The sequence below is a fragment of the Carcharhinus amblyrhynchos genome, chromosome 15, assembly GCF_965287045.1.
Source record: "Carcharhinus amblyrhynchos chromosome 15, sCarAmb.v2.hapA, whole genome shotgun sequence".
Lineage (NCBI taxonomy): Eukaryota > Metazoa > Chordata > Chondrichthyes > Carcharhiniformes > Carcharhinidae > Carcharhinus > Carcharhinus amblyrhynchos.
In genome coordinates this window covers 32,951,122-32,972,715 of record NC_137338.1, presented here as the reverse complement: position 1 = coordinate 32,972,715, position 21,594 = coordinate 32,951,122, and the positions used below count along the sequence as shown (strand labels likewise).

Here is a 21,594-nt window from a genome sequence, read left to right as displayed (position 1 = left end):
AAAATAAAGGAAGCAGAACAGAATATATAAGTGACACACTACCTTCGATGGTGCTCATATCATTATGCCTTTCACAAGTTGAATCAATTCTTAAAGGAAAGATTGGGTTTACCCATATTCAGATCAACCTGACCATTGGTTCTTTAAAGCTGATCTCAACAATGAATTGCTCCTTCTCTCCAATTCACAATCTAATTTAATCTCCGATTCATTCCTGCAGCCTGACTTGAAGATCATGCTTTATTCCACCCTCTGACTCAGTATAAGAGATTTCTTGCATTTCAGGCTAAATTTGCATTGGCAATGTTTGTGAGGTTTTGGGGGATTTTGCTAAAACTGTTGGTTAACTTTACAACTATTCTAGGTTGCCATGCGTGTTGCTGGAACCAACTGCTGCTTGTATGATTTTGCTGCTTCAGTTTAGAACCCACCACATGCTGCAAGTTCTAATTCCTAGTCAAGTGATGCAGCATACATTCTCTTCAGCATAGTCCAATCCTAGAATAAAGCAAGATCTTTATGTTAGAGCAGCAGGCTGGCAAGTTAAATAAGATTTGGGCAGAGGAAGAGAGTGTAATTATTGAGCTAGACTTTAGAAAACTAAATGGTCAGGCTGATCCGAATATAAAAAGATTAACACTGGGTTGATCTTCCATCAACTGAAATTAAAAAAAGGGTTTAGTAAAATTGAACAGAATGCATTTTTAATGCGCAAGTTCAAATTCTAGAAAGCATACCCCTGACGTGTCTAAAATATGTGTACCAGTAAACACAAGTAGCATTTGAAATATGTACAATTTTTTGCTTACATTTCAGTTCACAATAATTTCGAAGCGAGAGGGAAATAAAGGCAAAAAGTTAAAAGCAACAAACACAATTTGTTGATTCAGCCTGATCTGCTTATGCAGCCATTTTACACAAAATTGATCAAATATAGTAGAGGAGGCATGCTAATGTAGAAACTGGTCAGGTTACATCAAGAGTACTGTGCCTAGTTTTGACCATGGAGACTGAAGAGAAACATTCCAACTTAAGCTACTGAAGAAGAATCCTGAAGCTGATCCTTAATGTTAGAGAATGGAGCTATGAAGGAAAGATTTGATGTGTGAGGGAGTTTGGAGAAACTTGGGCTTTCACATTGAAGAAATTGGGATGGGGCATTAAAGGTATACAAGATAATAAACTGTATAGAAGATGTAAATCTAGAACACTGCAAAATAAACTCGACTGAATGACAAGGGAGAATTCAACATGTATAGGCTCAATCTGATGAAAGGCAAATTTAGGACTGATACCAGGTAACTCTTCTGTTGCAATGATTGATGAACATTTGGAATGGAATCAGCATAAGATCAGGATACTGGAGGCAAAAACATTGGCACTTGACATACAAAATACAGGTTGTGGTAAGATTTTCATTGAATGGATGGGCCAAAGTAGATTAAATAGCTTTCTGCAGCCGTACAAATCATGATTCTGTAATGGAAAATCTAATAAGTTTTCAAAGCTCAATAATGTACTCACTCACAGTTTTAGGCTCATTAATTAGAAAAATGAAATTAAAAAGTAGCTTTCTAAGCAACAATTACATTCAGAACACTAACCTGGAAAAAAGAGATATATTTTTTGGGAAATGAAATCAAAGTACACTGGTTCAGGATTAATTCTGGGTTCTATTAACCCCTTTGCAGCTGCACCTGGTTTTCTTGCTTGACATACTTTGGATTTGGAGGATATTTTATGGATCTTACCTTTCAGTTTCTGTAATTCATCTCTGAGTTCTGGTCCTGCATGCAAGTAGATACTTTCACTAATAGCATTCTTGTCAGAGAGTGTTTCATTACTCGTATTCACAATGGCTGTGCAGCTTAGCAAGACCACATCCCCCTTCCTAAAAGAACCACACAGTATTAACAATTGGACACTATTCTTATCACAAGATATGATATAGTGCATTCAAATGTATGTATATGAGGAAAATCAGCATGTCTAAACTGTGACAAATTTACACTGACACCTGTCCCTTGATGAGAAAATCAAAATGTCCCAACACAGCACAAGACTGCAAACTATTAAAAAATATAAAGTAAATCTCAAGACATAAAGACAACAGTTGCTGAACCAGGAAAGGAGAGATTAAGAGTGTGACCAAAAGCTTGCTTGGAGATTATTATTGAGAAAGCCTTTGAGGGAGGGTAGTATAAGAGTTCAAAGATACAAATCTGGAATAGGACCCAGGCAACTGAAGGTTCACCGACAGCATGGTGCAAATAAAGGTGGTGGAAGACTAGACATCCAAAGTAACAATGGCAGAACATGCCTGGGACATCTGGTATACAGATGACTGAAGGGGTTGGCATTTTTAGCATAGAAAAGATGGACAAATGTGTAATCTGACAACAAAATGTGTAATCTTGACACCAGCCAACGAACAGGTATAATGACAGGTAACTCAAAGCTTGGTCAGAGATAGGTTTTAAGGAGGCTTTTGGAGTACAGGAGGAAGATAAATTTAGAAAAATGAATTCCAGAAATGGCCTAGACAGTTAAAGGTACTAAAGATGGTGAAAAGGAGAATGGATGGATTACAAATGTTGGAGGAACTCTGAAGTCTCAGAACGTTGTAGGTTTGGAGAAGGTTACAGATAGGGAGGAGCAAGGTCACAACAGATTTAACCATGAGGTTGCAAAGTTTATATGAGGCATATGGGGAACCAGAAGCTAATTTAAGTTTGCAAACAGGGACTTGGACAAGACGTTGCACAGGGTTTTGGACGAGTTGAAATTTATGAAAACCGAGTATGGAAGGGGGGCCTGGAGAGCACTCGAGTAGTCAAAATGAAGGATACAAAGGCATGGCTAAGGGTTTCAGTAGATCAGCTGAAGCAGTGACAAAGACAGGCTAGGCTACAGAAATGGAAGTACCTAGTCTTTGTGGTGACAGCATATGGCTTTGGAATTTCAGTTCTAGTCAAGTTGAGTATAAAGCTTGTGAATAGTCTAGTTCAACCTTGGAAGTGGTTGAGGAGGGGAATGGAGCCAAAGGAGGGGCTACAAAGTACACCTCAGGGCCAAAGGTGAAGGCTGTGGCCTTCTGAATGTTTAACTAATGAAAATTACAACTTATCCAGTACTAAATGACATCACAGGAGCAATGGAAAGGTCAGGATAGGTGGAGGGGGGATAGGTAGAGCTACTTGTCAGCAGTGAACATGTCAAACCAGATCCTAAGTTTTCATTGTGCAAACCTGGAGGTGAAGAGGAGGGATAAAAGATAGGTTAAGTAACTCCAGAGCTATTATAGGAGGGTGAGAATGAGAGTGAAGTATTTATGGAGGAATTTATAGAAGAAGATCTACAACTTACAAATGAAATCTGGGACTGTAGGAAGGAGGCAGAAACACAGGTCGCACAAAGCTGTCTTTATGAGGGGGACGAGGGACAGGGCTATTGGATTTGAACAGGATGCCAAGATGCCATGTGGTTTGTTGTTTGGAGGGGGCTAGGGCAGGGGTGGAAATGTAAAAGCACCGACAAGGAAACAGAGTTTGTTTATAAAGGCCAATAAAGATAACTTCAGTTTTTCCAGTGTTGAGCTGACAGGAGCACTGAGTTGGAAGCACAGCAAGTGAAAATAATAGGCTGCTGTTCTCTTGTAGACTTCATTTAATTCATTCAAACTCTGACTTTCAAAACATCAACTGTGGTTTGAAATTATTTGTAAGATTATCTTCTAAAAAATGAAATTTCAGCTCAAAGTTTCTTGATGTTGAGAATTGATGTTGTACATGATTTTATGAAGTGTTGATTAAAACCTGAAGCCAAAAAGAAACTCAAAAATTAGGAATAACAGAGCTTCCATTACATTCCAGATTAACGAAACTGTATTATTGTAAAGACCTGTAGCATCATGATTTAATTTTCAGAATGGTATCCTACAGAATCCACTTTTTTCTGATCAGTACACATCCACAACAGATTTTGAATAGTAAAAAACTACTACCAGACCATAATAATTTACTTAAATTAGCTAAATTTAAACTGGAATACAAAACACTGCAATCTCCCCATGAAAGACAAGCAGCATTTGAAAATACAAGATCAAACCAACTACTTTTAGTTCCACTGAAGTATTCTCTAGTTCTTTTCCAGACTAATAAGCCAAGTTATTTTAAGACAATTAAACAGTACGTGAATTTATTCCCTCCAAATAGTTTCACTTATACAGGGGGCATACGATTGGAGAAAATTGTAGCTGTGTGGTGGATCTTGTTCTTGATTGAAGATTTTAAATTATTCATACAGATAGCACCTAAAGTATCCTAGCAATTAGAATACTGATAGCATATATTTAATTTTATTACTTATAACAAAGAACAAAATCAGCCCGGGAAACAGGCCCTTCGGCCCAACGAGCCCGCGCCGTCATCTCAACACTACCAGTCCCCCTCTCCCCCCACGACCCCTGTCTAATGTTTTATGGCCATCCAGATTGAGGGAAACTGATTTAGGGACAATTTATTCCTGCCAATCAGCCTAACAGCACATCTTTGGGGTGTGGGAGGAAACCGGAGCACCCGGAGAAAACCCACGCAAGCACGGGGAGAATGCGCAAACTCCCACAGACACCGGCCCAAATCCATGTGTCTGCACAGCAATCAGCGATAGTCACTGAGCTGTCGTCTTGCCCAGTATCTTGTCCAGTTTAGGCACACACTAACGACATGAAGCACTAGGCCAATCCTGAACAACCAAGAGCAGCCCCAGTACGACCCATCGCATGTATGCCCCTCGTTGGACACGAGGTGGACCGACTTAAAACCTGCGAATGAAAAGAGAAAAACATTATTATCATACCATACCCATTTACATTACCAGGGACACCCCAATGCTAATGACCCTTATTTAAAACAATCTCCTATATCCACCCATCTCCAACCCAGTCATGTGCCTGTCTAAGTTACTCTTAAATGACTCTAGCGTGTTTGCCTCCACCACCTTACTTGGCAGAGCATTCCATACCCCCACTACCCTCTGTGTGAAAAACCTCCCTCTAATATCTGTGTTGTACCTCTCCCCCCTCACCTTAAGTCCATGGCCCCTTGTCCTACGTGTCTCTATCATAGGAAATAGCTTACCTCTGTTTACTCTATCTATACCCTTCATAATCTTATATACCTCAATTAGATCCCCCTTCAGTCGGCATCTTTCAAGGGAAAAGAGCCCCAATTTCTTCAATCTTTCCTCATACCCCAGTCCTTCCATACCAGGCAACATCCTGGTAAATATCAGCTAATGTTCAATCGTATTATTCCATTCAGATGCTGTAAATATTGATTAAACTGTGTGCATCCTGTCCTGAATTTTGACCAGCATTACCCCATTCTTGCCAGATTAGATTAACTCCTTAGTGTCAAATTCAAAATCTTCATTCAAAAGACCAGATCCACCACACAGCTGCAATCTTCGTTAATTGTATGACCCCTATTGTTCAGTGTTTGGACTCAAAAATTCTGTGCATTTTCCTTCCATCAACTCCAATTTACCATACCAGGGTTTTCAGCTGTTGCCCTTAGCTTTTTTTAAGAAAACATGACTGCCTGTCCATTTCTCTCTCAGACCTTAACTCATATTCTTTAAAAGGCTGCTGAAAAGCAAATTATTCAATCATGTTTTCCACTGCCCCCACCCTACTGGCATAAAGGTTGGAATTTGATTTCTCTTTCCCTTTATGAAGCATCCCACAGACCTTTCTAATGCATTAAATTCATCAGAGTGTATTTTATAAACATTTGAGGGAGAGGGAAAGTTTATTCCAAAATTAGGGGGGGAAAAATAAATTACATCTGAGAATTAACAACGAGCTTAAACTCACATAAAAACATAGGAAATATTTATGATGAGATCATTCAGTCTACCTTGCTTGCGCTGTCCAAAAAAAAGGCCATCAGGTTTAACTTAATCTTCCAATTTTTGGTCCATAACTGAGGGCTTACAACACCTTAACTGCACCAAGTATTTTTAAATATGATGAGGGTTTCTGCCTCGTTCCAGACCCCACCACCTTCTGGGTGAGGAGAGTTTTCAACTCCCCATTAATTCTTTCATCACTTTGAATCTATTCTGCCTGGTTATGGACATCATGATAACAGAAATCCAGGACAGTTCAGTCCACTTGACTGGCACCACATCAACCACCCCAAGTATTTACTTCCTCCATCACCAATGCAGAGTAGCAGAAATGTGCACCACCTATAAGATGTACTGCTGGAACTCAGCAAGGCTCCTTAGGCAATACTTTACAAACCCATGATTTCTGCCATCTAGGAGAGAAGAATTGCAGCAGATGAATGGGGACATCATCTGCAAGCTCCCCTCCAAGTCACACATCATCCTAACTTGGAACTATATCACCACTCCTTTACTGTTGCTGGTTCAAAAACTCCCTTCCTAATAGCACTCAGTCTACCTACACGAGAGGGACTGCAGTGATTCAAGAAAGCAGCTCACTTTCACCTCCCCCAGCACAATTAGGGAGGCAATAAATACTGGTCTAGCCAGAGAATAAAAACAAAAAAAAACTTTGAACATCTCTTCCATGCCCCTTCGAGTATAACAGAAAAGACGTGTCACATGTTGACCAGAACTGTTCACAGAACTCAATCTGACTGCTCTAGGCCTCAGCCAAAGGGAAGAGTCCATTATGTCATCTTGACCACCTTATCTAGCTGTCCTGCTACTTTCAGGGATCTGGGAACAACTAAACCCATAGTTCCTCTGTACTTCCAGACATCTCAGAATCCTACCATTTATCGTGTATTGCCTTGCCTTGTACACCTTTCGTTTTGCCACACTGAATTCCATTTTTCACATTTCTGCCCAACATACTGATATCTTCCCTCAGTCTACACCTTTCTTCCTCAGTTAACCAAACAGCCAATTTTTGTATTATCTGCAAACTTTGTAATTATGCATCATACATTGACATTTAAATCAGTGAAATATACCAGGATCAGTAAGAGACCTAATACTGAGCCTTAGGGAACCCCACTTGAAACAACTTCCCAGCCATAAAAACATCCAACCATAATCACTTGCTTCCTTCCACTGAACTAATTTTAGATCTAATTTGGCATTTTCTTCTGGCAGACAGATCAATAAATTAAAAGCTTGTGGGATCCAAGTGAAATCTTGTAAAATGTCTTGCTAAAATCAATGTAGATTGCATTAAATGTACCACTCATCAGCTTACTTTGTCATCTCCTCAAAATATTCAATCATTTTGGTCAGACACAACCTTCCTTATCAAATTCATGCAGAATGCCCTTCATTAATCTATCCCTCCTTAAATGATGATTTATACAGTTTAAAAATTTGTTTCCAACACCTGTAACCAGAGGATTGGAAAACTTTCTTAGCAATACAATTAAACATATTCAGAATTTAACTCAAACATGATTTTTAAAAAATATACATTAAAATATACATAATGCCTTTCATATAGAAAAGCTTCCCAAGGCACTTCATAGACACATAAAGCAATGGGCTCCAGTAGAAATAAGATGTTTGGAGAAGTGATCAAATGTGGAGAGAAATCAGTCAATTTTAAAGAGGTTTAAAAGAGGATGGAATATGGAAAGGTTTAGAGATGAAATACCAGGTAATGGGGCCCAGGCAGGTCTATCAACTCAGGAAGGGAGGATATCAAAGGAGACAGAGACAGTGGCAGAGTGTCCTCAGGTACTAAGCTTTCCCACCCCAATGACAGTAAAACAGTACACTTTTCCATTTTCATTCAGTGCCAAATTCCTGGGTGGTCCGGGTGAAAAATGGTTATTTATTTAACTACTGAGCATGAACAAGTAACCTTGCATGAACTCATTTAAAAATAACAGGAATAATCAGAAATAACTGAGGGTTCCATTTATAAAACATGCTGCTAGAATTTTATTTTACTGCAATGTTTAATTCAGACAGATTTTGATAAATAAATCAGTTTATGAGTTGAATCTTGAATGGACTCAAATGCCTAGCTAGGAAAGTTTTGCTGATCACAATGGATTCTACACAAACATACTATAACACCCTGGAATGATTTCCAAGTTAAAGGCAGCAAAAAAGGAAATAAGGGAACTTTCCCAGAATAGGAAATTTGCGGAATGGTATCTCAAGAGTTTACACTCCGCCTTAGTTGTTAACTAATACATATGTAAATCATTTGGATATTTTAATAGAAAACAATATTTGCAAATCACCCCAAATTTGGATGCAGTTGGGGTGGGAAATTGCGACAAACTGAAAGACTACAGACGACCACAGATAAACTAGCAAATTGGGTAAAGAGCAGCAGATGCCATTCTGCGATAACAAACTGAATAAAGAATATTAATACATCCAGGATGGAGCAAGGAATCTCGGAATGTATGCAAATTGTCAGTGCAACTCTCAGGAATAAGGGTTAGCAGAAAATCTCAATTTAACGATGAAAAGTCTGCATAAATCTTTATCTAAAATCTTTTCAATTCAACACTGCTTTTATACAGAAGTAACACCATCTACTCTCAACACATGGACCTTACGTGCTCGTAACCGTGCCAAAAAGCATTACCAGATTTGTTAAGACCAATGATTTTGCATCCAATGCTTTTCAGAATAAACACATGGATCCAGATTCAGCTGATGCATCATTATAGCAGCATGCTTTATTATGAAAGTCCAACCTTACTTGGTGTAATTTAGCCTTGTGTAGAGAATTTACTAACATTATAGAGACCATATAGGGAAATTAACAAGAGTTTGTTGATTTTATTTTTACTGCAGCTGGCTTAATAAAAAGGTGCTTTTAACCTTGAAGGGTTTAAATATGCAAATATTTAAGGGGAAAAGCTTACATTTCTTTATACAGTACCTTTTGCAATCACCAGATATCTTAAAGCATTGACAGCAAATGAAGTACCTTTGAAGAGTTATAGTGTAAGAAATATGGCAACCAATTTGCACACAGCAAACTCCCACAACAGCAATGTGATAATGAGACACTTCTTCTGATGACTGTATTGAAACAGTTGAGTGATGTAGAGAGCCAAGATCAGGGAGATGGCATTAAAGTGGTCAGCGACAGGTAATACAGGATCCTAGCATTTAAAACTGGAGAGGTACCAAGCTCAAAATTAGAGAAGCATCGGTATTTGGGAGGGCTGTGGAACAAGAGATTACAAACATCAGGAGGGATGAGGCCATGGGTGGAGTTTAAATACAAGGGTAAGAATTTTAATATCATCATAGAATCCCTACGGTGCTGAAGTCATCATTCGGCCCATTCTTGTCTGCACCGACTCTGACAAAGCACCTCACCCGGACCCTCTCCCCAGCCCGATTTTTTTTTCCCCCCATAACCCCACACGTTTACAATGACAAAACCATCAAAACTGCACCTCCTTGAAGACTAAGGAGCAATTTAGCATAGTCAGTCCCCATATCCTGCACATCTTTAAACTGAGAGGAAAACGAAGTTCCTGGAGGAAACCCACACAGACATAAGAAGAACATGTAAATTCCATACAGACAGTCACCCAAGGCTGGAATTGAACCCAGGTCCCTAAGCTGTAAGGTAGCAGTGCCAACCACTGTGCAACCATGCCACCAAAATCAACGTTGGTCAACACAGGGCCACTATAAGTCCGACCGCCCATTGTAATTTGGTGTGAGATAGGAAAATGCAGCAAAAATTTAAATGACATGGAATATGTGGAGGGACAAGATGGGAGTCTGTCCAAGACTGTATTTGACTATTTGAGATTAGAAATAACAAAGCCTTAGACTATATAAACACAGATTTGATTGAGCCGCAGTTTCATGCTGGTGTCCTGGTGAACACAGTTAAATGGCAGTGAGCTGATGGGAACTGGATTCAAAGAAAGTCTGGGTGTGTGAAGGGTTTTCTGGGGGTATGTGTTCCATTGTAGTTCCTGGAAGCTGTTGTGACATGGGTGCTGTTATGTTGCAGTGGTAGGAAGTACATTTTTAATGGTGGGTTTATAGAGTCTTACCTGTACAAACAAAACAAAAAGTTTTCTATGCTCTGCAATGATAGGCCTGCATAAATGTAGTAAATTTAAATGTCAGATAAAGCAATTTATTTTTGTGCAGGAAATAAAATATTTTAATGCTCAGAGTTCTTTAATATACAATTTAAAGAAAGATTCCGTTATGAAATGTGTTGATGCCCATAAGGCCAGAATGTTTTTATTCATTTGTGGGACCAGCGTTGCTGGTGGGCAGGCCAGCATTTATGCCCATCCCTGGTTGCCCTTGAGAAGATGATGGTGAGCTGCATCTTGAATCGCTACAATCAATGTTCTGTGAATTGACACACAATGCCATCAGGGAGGGAATTCAGGATTTTGATCCAGGAACTGCAAGGGAACAGGGATATATTTCCAAATCAGGATGGTGAGTGGCTTGGAGAGGAACTTGCCAGTGATGGTGGTTCCCATGTATGCTTGGTCCATCTGTAATTGCCTTTGAACTAAGTAACATGCTAGGCCTTTTTAGACAGTAGCTCTGTGCATCTGTCATCTCATAGAGGAAAAGGGGGAAGATTTCACTCACCTGCTCCACTCTAGTTACAGTACATAGTCTGACCTTGTGAATCACACCAAGATTGTGATTATATTGCACACAGACTGATGCTGTGAACTCACCCCCAGACTGTAGTTACACTGCACATAGTCTTAACCTGTGAACTCTCACCAAGAATTAGTTACTCTGTGACCTTGTGAACTCAGTCCCTGACTGTAGTTATACTGACATATAAACATTCTGACCCTGTTAACTCACTCACAGACTGCAGGTACTAAGAGAGGGGATTAAGGGTTATGGGGAGAGGGCCGGAAAGTGGAACTGAGCCACGACAGATCAGCCATGATCTTATTGAATGGTGGGGCAGGCTCGAAAGGCCAGATGGCCTACTCCTGCTCCTATTTCTTATGTTCTTATGTTCTTATTTTCTGAAAGTAGTGAAGTTCAACAAAGTCTAAATCATTCAGATAACATTCAAAAACTGACCTCTAACAAGGGATAAGTGGACATCGGAAATTCTCAAGATTAATTTCTTAATAAATTACTGAGATCATACTTTATCCTTTCTATTCATTCATGGGACATGGGCACCGCTGGCTGGCCAGCATTTATTGCCCATTCCTAGTTGCCCTTGAGAAGGTGCTGAGCCACCTTTCTTAATTGCTGCAGTCCATGTACTGTGGGTTGACCCACAATGCTACAAGGGAGAGAATTTCAGGATTTTGACCCAGCAACTGTGAAGGAACGGCAATATATTTCCAAGTTTTAAAACTGTTCACAAGGGCAAAGTGAGAATTGTCTTAGGAAAGTGTGGCAACAGTTGTTTTAAAAGGGGGGTGGTCAATGCTTGAGGAGAAAAGGCCAATTATAATATCAGCTCAAGTAATAGTCCAGGGACAATAAACAGTTGTTTTGGATTTATGTTATCTGGCTGACCTCAAATCCAAAACATCAATTTAACCAAAACTGAACAGGCCATAACTGCCCTTTTTTCCTTATATAAGGAGGTTTTAGGTCATACATTTGCAAGATGGTGGGGGAGGAGAGAATAGATGCATTGGACACAGAGTGAGAAAGGGGAAGATATAACAAAACGAGAAGTGGCTAAAATTGCAACATCTCTTATTGCTTCATGATCTGCAACAAGAATGACAGAAGACAACTGACGTTCAGTTTATGCTCTCATTTGAAAAATCTGTATCAGCAGTTATGCAGAACCTGGATGTTAGAGGGAAGAGAAGAGCATGACAGTACAGTGAGTGAAATAATACATATAACATGTATATAATATTATGTTAATATATTACATACAAGTGAAAGAAAAACAGTACGGCATTGCCAGTCAGGCAGAATTATAATGAACTCCTGGGCATTACTGTGTTTGTTTACAGTACTACAAAGAAATCCTTATTCAAATGAATCCATGATTTAACGTGTTGCAAGGTTACAAACTTAATTAAGACACAGAAGGTGCAAACATCCAGAGATTGTAGAAACAGAGAGAAGAAAGGGTGATCCCACCCCAGTGTTATCTAGGCGTCCTGTGTATACGACAGGATGATGACTCACATCAGCTGTTCAGCTTTCTGTGGACCAATGCCGCTGGCACAAGGAATGGCCACTCGCATGAGTGCATGGCGAGTGAACACTTCCAGGAGAGGAGAGAATTCCCGTTACAAGTCCTGCAAATTGATGGGAGTGAACTGGGAACACACACACACACACACACACAGACTATGCCTTCACGGCTGAACTGTCTCTCCAGCTCCGCGGGTGTAAAGCACGTACCAGAGAATGACTTTGTCGTTGATGTCTTTCCTGTAGGGGAACGGCGACGAGATGGCAGTACCGGGCTGCAGCTCGCTGCTGTTACTGCTAGTCTCCGCCTGCCCTGAACTGTGGGCCCAGCAGGGTAAAGTCTGAATGTCTACGATGGGAGAGCGGGCTCCCAGAGGATCCATGTCTCCAGCAAGAGAGAGAGGGAGGCTCCCCCCCGCAACGGCTTCCAAATTGGCCCGGCCCCGATCCCCGGCAGGGGGGGAGAGAGGGACCGGGCTCACTGCAGGCAACACCGGGAGGCCAGGCCCGAATCCTCGGGCTCTCTGCAGGCGAGTACCGGACGGCCAGGCCCTGAGCCTCGGGCTCTTCCTCGCTCGCGCTCCCTCTCCAGTCCCGTCACCAACCACCACCGGGAACAGCTGCCAATCTACACGTCACTTCCTGTCCAAATGGGGGCGGGGCCACCTCTCCCTCAGACCCTATTAGAGGCTCCTTTCACATCAATCAGACTGCAGCTCAGACACATACATTCGGCCGTGGTGGAATTGGCCAGGCAAGCCCAGCTCTGTATGTATGTTTTCTTAATTTTTATAGGCAATAAATGCTGGCCAGCCAATAATGTCCCACAATTGAATGTATAAAAAAAAACTCTTCCTTTCTTTAGTTCTAATGAAGAGACAATAGGACTCAAAACATTAATTCTGCTTTCTCACCTTATAGTTTCTGCCAGACCTGCTGAGTTTTTCCAGCATCCTAGTTGTTGTTGGGATATCACATTCCCAGGTTGAACCTGCAAGTGCTGTCCAGTCGCTGAATCACATTGAATGCTACTGGGTGATAACATTTTTGCTCCCCAGGGTAGGATTTGGGGGTAGCCCAAAGATATGCTGGGGAATCCCTCTTGGAGTTTCCCATGCAAGGGTTTACCATCCAATAAAGTGATTTAGAATCCACTGAATTTCTACAGTGTAGAAAGAGGCCAACCGGCCCATGTCTGCACCATCAAGCCCCCCTTCCTGCCCTATCCCCGTAACTCCAAACATTTACCATGGCTAATCCATCCATGCTACGCATCTTTAGACACTAAGGGGCAATTTAGCATTGCCAATCCACCTAACCTACATATCTTTGGACTGTGGGGGAAAAACCAGAGTACCCGGAGGAAATTCACATAGACACAGGGAGAACATGCAAACTCCACATATACAGTCACCCAAGGATGGAATCGAACTTGGATCCCTGGCGCTGTGAGGTAGCAGTGCCATTAACTTTAAAATGCTAACTTTGGATGGTCCTGCCATTTTTACTCTCACAGTTATTCTGAAAGAGTTAGCAGAAAAAAATCACTTTTAACTGCTGTGTATCTATTTTAAACAACCAGGCCAAATCCCACACATTACACCTCCCACACCCACGATCTGTAACTAAACATCCCACCCCTGTAACCTGACAACTTCTAACCCCAATCCAAATGACACTCCGCCAACTCGACTACCCCTTGCCATTAAAACTCCCCTGACCTGACCACCCTGACTCCTTGGCCCAACGACAACCCCCAACTCACCCCACACATGGCCCCCTCCCCCACCAGCCTGAACGACAACACCCCTGACTTGAATGACACCCTCTCCGACCCAACCCATGACAACCCTGCCTCCCTCTTATTTGGACCCTTATCCACCTCTCGTGTCTGTACCAGCCCATCTCCCCCGTCTAGTTCTCTCCATTCCCCAGTCTGGACCACCCCATTCCGGCCATCTCCAATCTCCTTAGACTAACTTCCAAACATTGGAGAAAGAGAAACAAAGTGACAGTACTCACCAGCAAATCAGCTCGAAGCCTTCCCTGTGATGCCACAGTGTTTTGATGTGATGCTCAAGTATATACTGAAAGATAAACTTACTTTAGTAGATACGGACCTGATTATACCAGTAAGAAATATTAAAAATAAGTAGGATTTCTAATACAAAAGCAATGTTATCCCTGGGCCTGGTGAATTATTGCAGGTCCGTTGTGATATTTGTCTGGGACAAGATGAAAGTATTTGGGTGGTTTTGTTGTTGAAGTGTCAGCAATACATCTGCTCGCTCACTCTGACATCCACTCATCTAGTCTGATCCGCCTGTATCCGCGAAGCTCTGCAGACCGACGGCGAGGTCGAGACGGGAGCTGGAGGATCGACTGAGGGAGTGAGTGTGAGATAGTGAGGGAGAAGGAATGAGGGAGAGAATGAGGGAAAGGGAGAGGAAGAGAATGAGGGAGAGAATGAGTGAGGGAATGAGGGAGAGGGAGAGGGAGGGAATGAGGGAGAGGGAGGGAATGAGGGAGAGGGAGAGGGAGGGAATGAGGGAGAGGGAGAGGGAGGGAATGAGGGAGAGGGAGAGGGAGGGAATGAGGGAGAGGGAGAGGGAGGGAATGAGGGAGAGGGAGAGGAAGGGAATGAGGGAGAGGGAATGAGGGAGAGGGAGAGAGTGATTGGGAGGGAGAGAGGGAGTGAGAGAGCTCCCCTTAGAGTTGGAGCTTAGATATTGTTGACTGAAGAATTACCATGTGGACGCAGGAAGGATGAGCAATTCCAACCTCAGAACATGTGTGGGTTTGTTTGTGCAGATTTTAGTTGCTGGAGTTGTATTTGGCACATACGTAAATGGTCAGAGTTGTTTGAGGTCGATCATCACAGCCTTGGGGACTCCTGACAAAGTCCCTTGATGCAATATATTCTCCATCCAATTACCTTCGCTTTTATTACAGACTTTCCGGACATTCCTATCATTAGAAATAGACCTGTTCCCTGATGACTTAAGTGCACTGATGCATTCACTGCTACTCTTAGAAAGGAGTTATCCTACAATGGATTTTATTATCCAGGCTTGGGCTGGCAAGTGGCAGGTAACATTTGACTGGAAAACTCCATAGCTATCAGATGCGTTGTGTGGCTGAGAGAAAGTTGAAAGTCCAAGGTTACATTAGTCCCCAAGATTTTTATCCCTCAACTTTATAGTTATCATAATTTTCTGTCGCTGTTTGCTGGAAAAACTGGGCTATTACACAGGGCAGCACAGCGATTAGTACTGCTACCTCGCAGCCAGGGACCCAGGTTCGATTCCCAGCTTGGGTCACTGTGCGGAGTCTGCACTTTCTCCCTGTGTCTGCTGGGTTTTCTCCAGGTGCTCCGGTTTCCTCCAAAGGTCCAAAAGATAGTTAGATGCATTCGCCATGCTAAGTTCTCCCTCTCAGTGTGGCAACTAGGGGATTTTCACAGTAACTTCTTTATAGTGCTAATGTAAGCCTACTAGTGACACTAATGAATAATCTTTAAAGTATGTGCTTGATTAATGTGTTGATTATTTTTAATTCAGCAGGTCTTTATATTGCTGTGCTGCGTTAGCACCTTGCCATGGGCCTGACAAAGCAGTACCTACGCTATGTTGCGAGTGCAGTTTTTGGAGTAATTGCAAGCCAGAAAGCAAATATTACTTTTGTACAGCTGCGAGGAGAGAGAGGTCGATATGTGGCTGTAGCTGCCTGTGAGCATGTGTTCATTTGGGATATTCGTAAAGGAGAAAAGGTTAGTTAACATTTTGTGAGCTGGTGGATTTATTTATGCTTTTGTGTGCATAAGTCATCAAATGGAGTGGTTTCTTATGTTGTCAAACCACTATCTGCTACAAGGAAAATTATGTTTTTTGGGGTTTTATCCAAATTCTTGTCAATTTAAATTTACAAGAAATTTCTTCAAGGAATAATTGAGCAGATATGTTTTGTTTTAACATCCTGCTATCTTGTATCCCCAGATATTGATTCTTCAGGGCACTAAACATGAAGTGACCTACTTGTGCCCAGCTCCAGATGGACATCACTTGGCAGTTGGATATGAAGATGGCTCAATCCGTATCTTCAACATAATGACTGGGGAAAGTAATGTCACCTTTAATGGGCACAAAGCAGCAGTGACAATTCTCAACTATGATACCCTTGGAGCACGACTAGTTTCAGGGTCAAAGGTAAGATATACTCCCCTCAGATCTTACTTTTGAGTTGAACGGTGAGATTTTGCACTCAACAATCAGATTTTGCACTGCCAGCTATTCCAAAGACTGGTTTTCTACTTCCTCCACTCCCAAGATTGCCCTCACTTCAAGATAATAATTGTTTCTATGACTTTGTGAGACTTTCGTTTAATATTTTTTATGAATATGCAGTTGGTTAAACTTGAAACCTTGATTTCCTTAACCTCTAGTTTCTGTGCCAGAAGTTGTTTGTGTTAATCAGATCATCGTTGAAAGTGCCTCGATTGAAGGGAAACCTCTACATTTCTTATCCGACAGGACACTGAAGTCATCGTTTGGGATATTATCAATGAGAGTGGATTATACAGACTGAAAGGACACAAAGATGCCATCACACACGCTGCATTTCTGAAAGGCAGAAATTTTCTGGTTACAAGGTAATATAGTAGTGAAAGATACATCAATTCATCTTTTAAATTGAGAAACTATTGTGATTGTACCACCAAGTTGGGAAAGAGAATAGGAGAAGGCAGAATGAAACCAAGTTGTGCTTGATGGAACCAAACTTGTATTTTAAAACCCTGAGAATTGAAAGAAGAAAGGACAGAGTGAAATGTGGTATTTCATTATTTTGAGACCTTGAATTATCAGGATGTGTAATACATCTTAAACAGTGAAAATGCAAAAACAAGGAAAGTTCATGAGAACGCCATCCATAGTAACAATATTGATGAAGTGGAACCTGAGAAATTTCAATGGCATATAAATAACAAGAGGGTGGCAAAGAATATGCTCAATTAGAGACCAAAAAGGAGGTTATTAATGCACTAGAAGCATTTAAATTAAGGAAGAGTTCTTAGATAAGCTGTTGATACTTAAAGTTAAGGCCCCAGGACTGGCCGAGACGCACCCAAGGATACGAAGGAAAATTAGAGTGGAAATTGAAGAGGCATGGACCACAATATTTTAGTCTTATTTAGATTTACGGGCCATACCAAAGAGCTAGAGTTTTGCAAACATTACACCCTTATGCAAAACAGGGTTTAAAGATAAGCCCAGCAACTACCAGGCCAGACAGCTTAACTTTGTGGGGAAGCTACTCAATACAATAATTCAGGACAAAATTAATAATCATATAGACAAATGTTAATTAAAGCAAGCCAGCATGAGTTTGTTAAGGGAAAAGATTTTTGAAGAGGTAATCAAGGATTGAAGAGGGCAGTGTTGTTGATGTGATATGCATGAACTTCCAAAAGACATTTGGTACAGTGCTGCACAACAGACTTGTGAGCAAAGTTACAGTGCATGGAATGAAAGGGACAATAGCAATATGCATACAAAATTGTTTAAGTAGCAGGAAACAGTGAGTAATGATTATTTTTCATGCTGGAGGAACGTTTGTCTCCCTGATATATGTTGATGAGCTAGATCTTGGTGCACAGGATACAATTTCAAAATTTGCAGATGATACGAAATTTGGAAGAATTCTGAACTGAGGAAGATAATGTAGAACCTCAAAAGGACATGGAGAAGTCGGTGGGATGGACAGACAGATGGCAGATGAAGTTCAATGTAGAGGAATGTGATGCGATTCATTTTGGCTGAAAGAACATGAGAAGACAACATAAAACAAAGGGTACAATTCTAGAGGAGTTGCAGGAGCAGAGGGACCGGATGTATGTATATACATGTGTTATTGAAGGTGACGTAACAGGATGAGAGCATGGTTAATAAAACATACAGTATTTTAGGCTTTTATTAATAGGAGCATAGAATACATGAACAAGGAGATTAATCTGAACTTGTATAAGTCACAAGTTCGGCCTCAGCTCGAGTATTGCTAGGCGCAGCACTTTAGGAGTGATCTAAAGGCATTAGAGTGCAAAATAGATTCACAGAAAAGAGTCCAGGAATAAGGAACTTCAGTTGTGAAGTTAGGACTGGTTTTGTTGGAGAAGAGAAGGCTGAGAGGACATTTAAGAGAGGTTTTCAAAATCATGAGTGGTCTGGACAGAGTAGGTAGAGAGAAATTTCTCCCACTCGTGAAATGATAAGAATGAGAGGGCACAGATTTAAAGTAATTGACAAAAGGAGCCAAAGCAATATGAGGAAAAGCTTTTCCTGCAGCGAGTAGCTAAGGTCTAGAATGCACTTCCAGAGAGTGTGGTGGACGCAGTTTCAGTCAAGACACTCAAAAGGAAATTGCATGGTTTTTGAAAAGGAAGGGGAAAAGATGGGGATTGGTGTAAGGTGAATTGCAGAGAGAGCAGGTGGCACAGTCGGCTGACTGGCTGCCTAGCATTGTAAAACTCTAGAGTTGCGTGAAAATGCAAATTCAAATCTTCAAGGTTTAGCACAGCAATCACTAAACAAAGAGAGATCGATCTTTTTGGCCAACCAAATAAACTATATCAAATTAACAAGGCAACAAATTAAAAGGGGCAGCCCCTGAAAGGAGGGGAGCTGCTCGAAACAAAGGACAAAGTGGAAAGCAAATTTAACACATCAAATCAAAATGTGATTAAAGGGGTCAATAATACACCTCAATCCCTGTGGTGCACAGCAGGCACAGAAGATGTTAACGGGCACTGCATGCTCCCCCTCCAGGGATATACAGCCACAAATATAGCCATGGTAGAGGAGCAGACAGTCGGGTTGGACGACGCCCTCAGTCGTCCGGTGCCTGGACCTGTTTACGGCAAGCTTTACCAGGCCCAAGAGCAGGTTCACCACTTTTTACAGGACTCAAAACTCAGTTGCTATCGACCTAGGGTCTCGAACCCTAGAGTCAACCTGGGGACTCGAACCGCCTGGTGTCTTGGTAAATAAACCAGGGGACTCAAACCGCCCGGTGTGTTGGTAAATAAACCAGGGGACTCGAGCTGCCCGGTGTCTTGGTAAATACACCTGGGGTCGCGAACCACCAGGCCGCTCGGGGGACTCAAACCACCCGGTGAAGGACTAGTCAGTGTTAAAGGACATAAGTCATCTCCAGGTTCCGTCAATACAGTTCCTCAGGGGGTGAGAGGTCTACTGAGTATAATTTCAGTAAGAGAGACCAAGGTTAATCTTACCTTCTGGGTTCGTCCGTCCCACGTTACGGACACCCAGACAATTGCTTATTTAGTCCACCTTGAAGGACATCTGTATATGTTGGAACTCTACTCTGCAGCGCCAATTGTTTTTTTCGTTTTTCGTGAGACTCTTTGTCCCTGATACAAAGGCAAACACCAACCGCTGTCCAATTCAAAAGTTCTTTATTTGTCTTACATATGCAAGCTGGCAAACTTTTGCTACGTAACTTCCACTCAGTGCTGGGAGTCCGTTTGCAATAGCGCCACTGCTGCCGCCACCACACACACAACTGCCCCCCTGCCGAAGCAACAAGGCTGACCCCTTTTATACAGTTTACAGTCCTATTAGGTAGATGTGATTTCAAACAAGACTTAAACACACATCATCTGATTCAATCAAAAACGCGTAGTTACAGGAATTGCTGTATCAGAAAGAACATCTTATTAAAATATGCATTTACTACTTAGAACCTTCACCCATCAGAACATAAGCATAGTGTCTTTGGGATATGCCATTTGTTAGCGCAAAAGAGAACATTATCACATATTCAGCTAGACTTGCACCCCAGCCGGGCTCAGCAAGGTGGAGCCAGTCGTTAACCTGTTTTGTCAGTTTGCTCCCATGAGCTGTTTCTCTGCCGTTCTTGCAAGCCCAGTAGTTCACCTTGCCCTCTATAATTGACATTAATTCTTTAATATCTCAGAGGGACCTCCACTTGGGACCGCTGCCACCAGGCAGCAAAAAGGCCTGCCAAGGTACATCCGGGTGATGGGCGAGCAAGCGGTAGTGGGAGTTATGCAGCAGCAGCGCATATGGGAAACACCTCTGTGCAGTGACAAAGAGAGATCGTGGTCCACCAGTTTTCCCTCCTACCATCCTGTTAATTGCATGATGCATTGGTCAACAGAGTTGACTAGTCATTGCAGTCAATCAATATTGTATTGATTAGTCCACAACAGGTTCCGAAATAGCACAGTGAAATTTCTAGAGGTGGAGAGAGAGCTTTGAGAACTGCGGCTCCAAAGTCACTTTTTCCTCCCCAAGCATGCCACAGTTATCAAATGTTGTGTCTCAAATTACAATTTTGTAACTATAACCCAAAATACTACTATTCTGAAAGAAATGTATTTAATTTGCATATTAATGCATCAATACATCTTTCAGCATCTCCTCAGAGAGTTTGCTCCATAGATTGGTCAACTGACTCAGCAAAATACTGCTTCAATTTCGTGACAGTTTACTAAATTTATTGATTGAAGGAACAGGAGAATCTTCTTGCAGATGTTAATTTCCTTTTGGTGTATTTGTGCTTCTCCGTTTGGAGGTCGTCTGTAAAATTGTAGAATCATAGAATCCAACAGCGCAGAAGGAGGTTGTTTGGCCCACCAAGTCTGCACTAACCACGATCCTATCCTGGCCCCCTCCCCGTAACCCCACACATTTAGCCTAGCTAGTCCCCCTGACACTAAGGGGCAATTTAGCATGGCCAATCCACCTAACCCACACATCTTTGGACTGTGGGAGGAAACCAGAGCAACCAGAGAAAACCCATGCAGACACAGGGAGAATGTGCAAACTCCACACAGGCGATGACCCAAGCTGGGAATTGAAACCAGGCTCCTGGCACTGTGAGGCAGCAGCGCTAACCACTATGCCACCATGCCATCCTGTGACAACATTTCATGCAATAACAATATCGATCAGTAATGGTCAGGAAATGGTGGGTAAGATGAAAAACATTTGATAAAAGTAAATAACTGTGGATGTTCAAAATCTGAAATAGAAACAAAGTGCTGGAAAAACTCAGCAGTGGCCTGGCAGCATCTGTGGAAAAAGAAGCAGAGTTAACACTTCAGAAAGAGTTATATTCAACTCAAAGCATTCACTGTGTTTCCCTCTACACAGATGCTGCCAGATGTGCTAAGCATTTTCCAGCGTTTGAGAAAAATTTGAGTCGAATTAAGAATGTGTGAGCAGATCTTGAATGGGAGATTGAGATGACAAGAGCAAGATAGTTGGATTGAATGGAATATTCATTTTTTTTAAATTTTGCCTGGTTGTGTTATAAAGATTAAGACAAAGGAAGCAAGAAGCTTCGGAAAGTTTGATACTGCAGTGCTAATACAATGTGCAGCGAGGTAATAAGACT

General features: G+C 41.7%; 2 protein-coding genes across 9 annotated transcripts in view; one reads left to right on the top strand and one right to left on the bottom strand.

Annotated features, from left to right (window-relative positions):
* Positions 1 to 12,784, bottom strand: part of gdap2 (ganglioside induced differentiation associated protein 2) — a 56,758-nt gene extending 43,974 nt beyond the window's left edge. The window contains exons 1-2 of the mRNA XM_080203758.1: positions 12,370 to 12,784; positions 1,752 to 1,891 (exon numbers count right to left, since the gene is read on the bottom strand). Of these exons, the coding sequence (XP_080059884.1) occupies positions 1,752 to 1,891; positions 12,370 to 12,542 (313 nt within the window). The 5' untranslated portion in view covers positions 12,543 to 12,784. The remainder of the gene's footprint in view (positions 1 to 1,751; positions 1,892 to 12,369) is intronic.
* Positions 12,785 to 12,851: 67 nt separating this feature from the next.
* wdr3 (WD repeat domain 3) overlaps positions 12,852 to 21,594 on the top strand; it is a 54,105-nt gene continuing 45,362 nt past the window's right edge. For 2 of the 8 annotated variants that reach the window (XM_080203757.1, XM_080203750.1), the window contains exons 1-4: positions 14,498 to 14,549; positions 15,720 to 15,928; positions 16,155 to 16,364; positions 16,689 to 16,807. In XM_080203757.1, coding sequence (XP_080059883.1) covers positions 15,758 to 15,928; positions 16,155 to 16,364; positions 16,689 to 16,807 — 500 coding nt within the window. In that variant the 5' untranslated portion in view covers positions 14,498 to 14,549; positions 15,720 to 15,757. Of the gene's footprint in view, positions 12,932 to 14,494; positions 14,550 to 14,937; positions 14,957 to 15,719; positions 15,929 to 16,154; positions 16,365 to 16,688; positions 16,808 to 21,594 lie in introns of those variants that run through there. The other 6 variants (XM_080203751.1, XM_080203754.1, XM_080203753.1 and 3 more) reach the window with 6 other exon arrangements.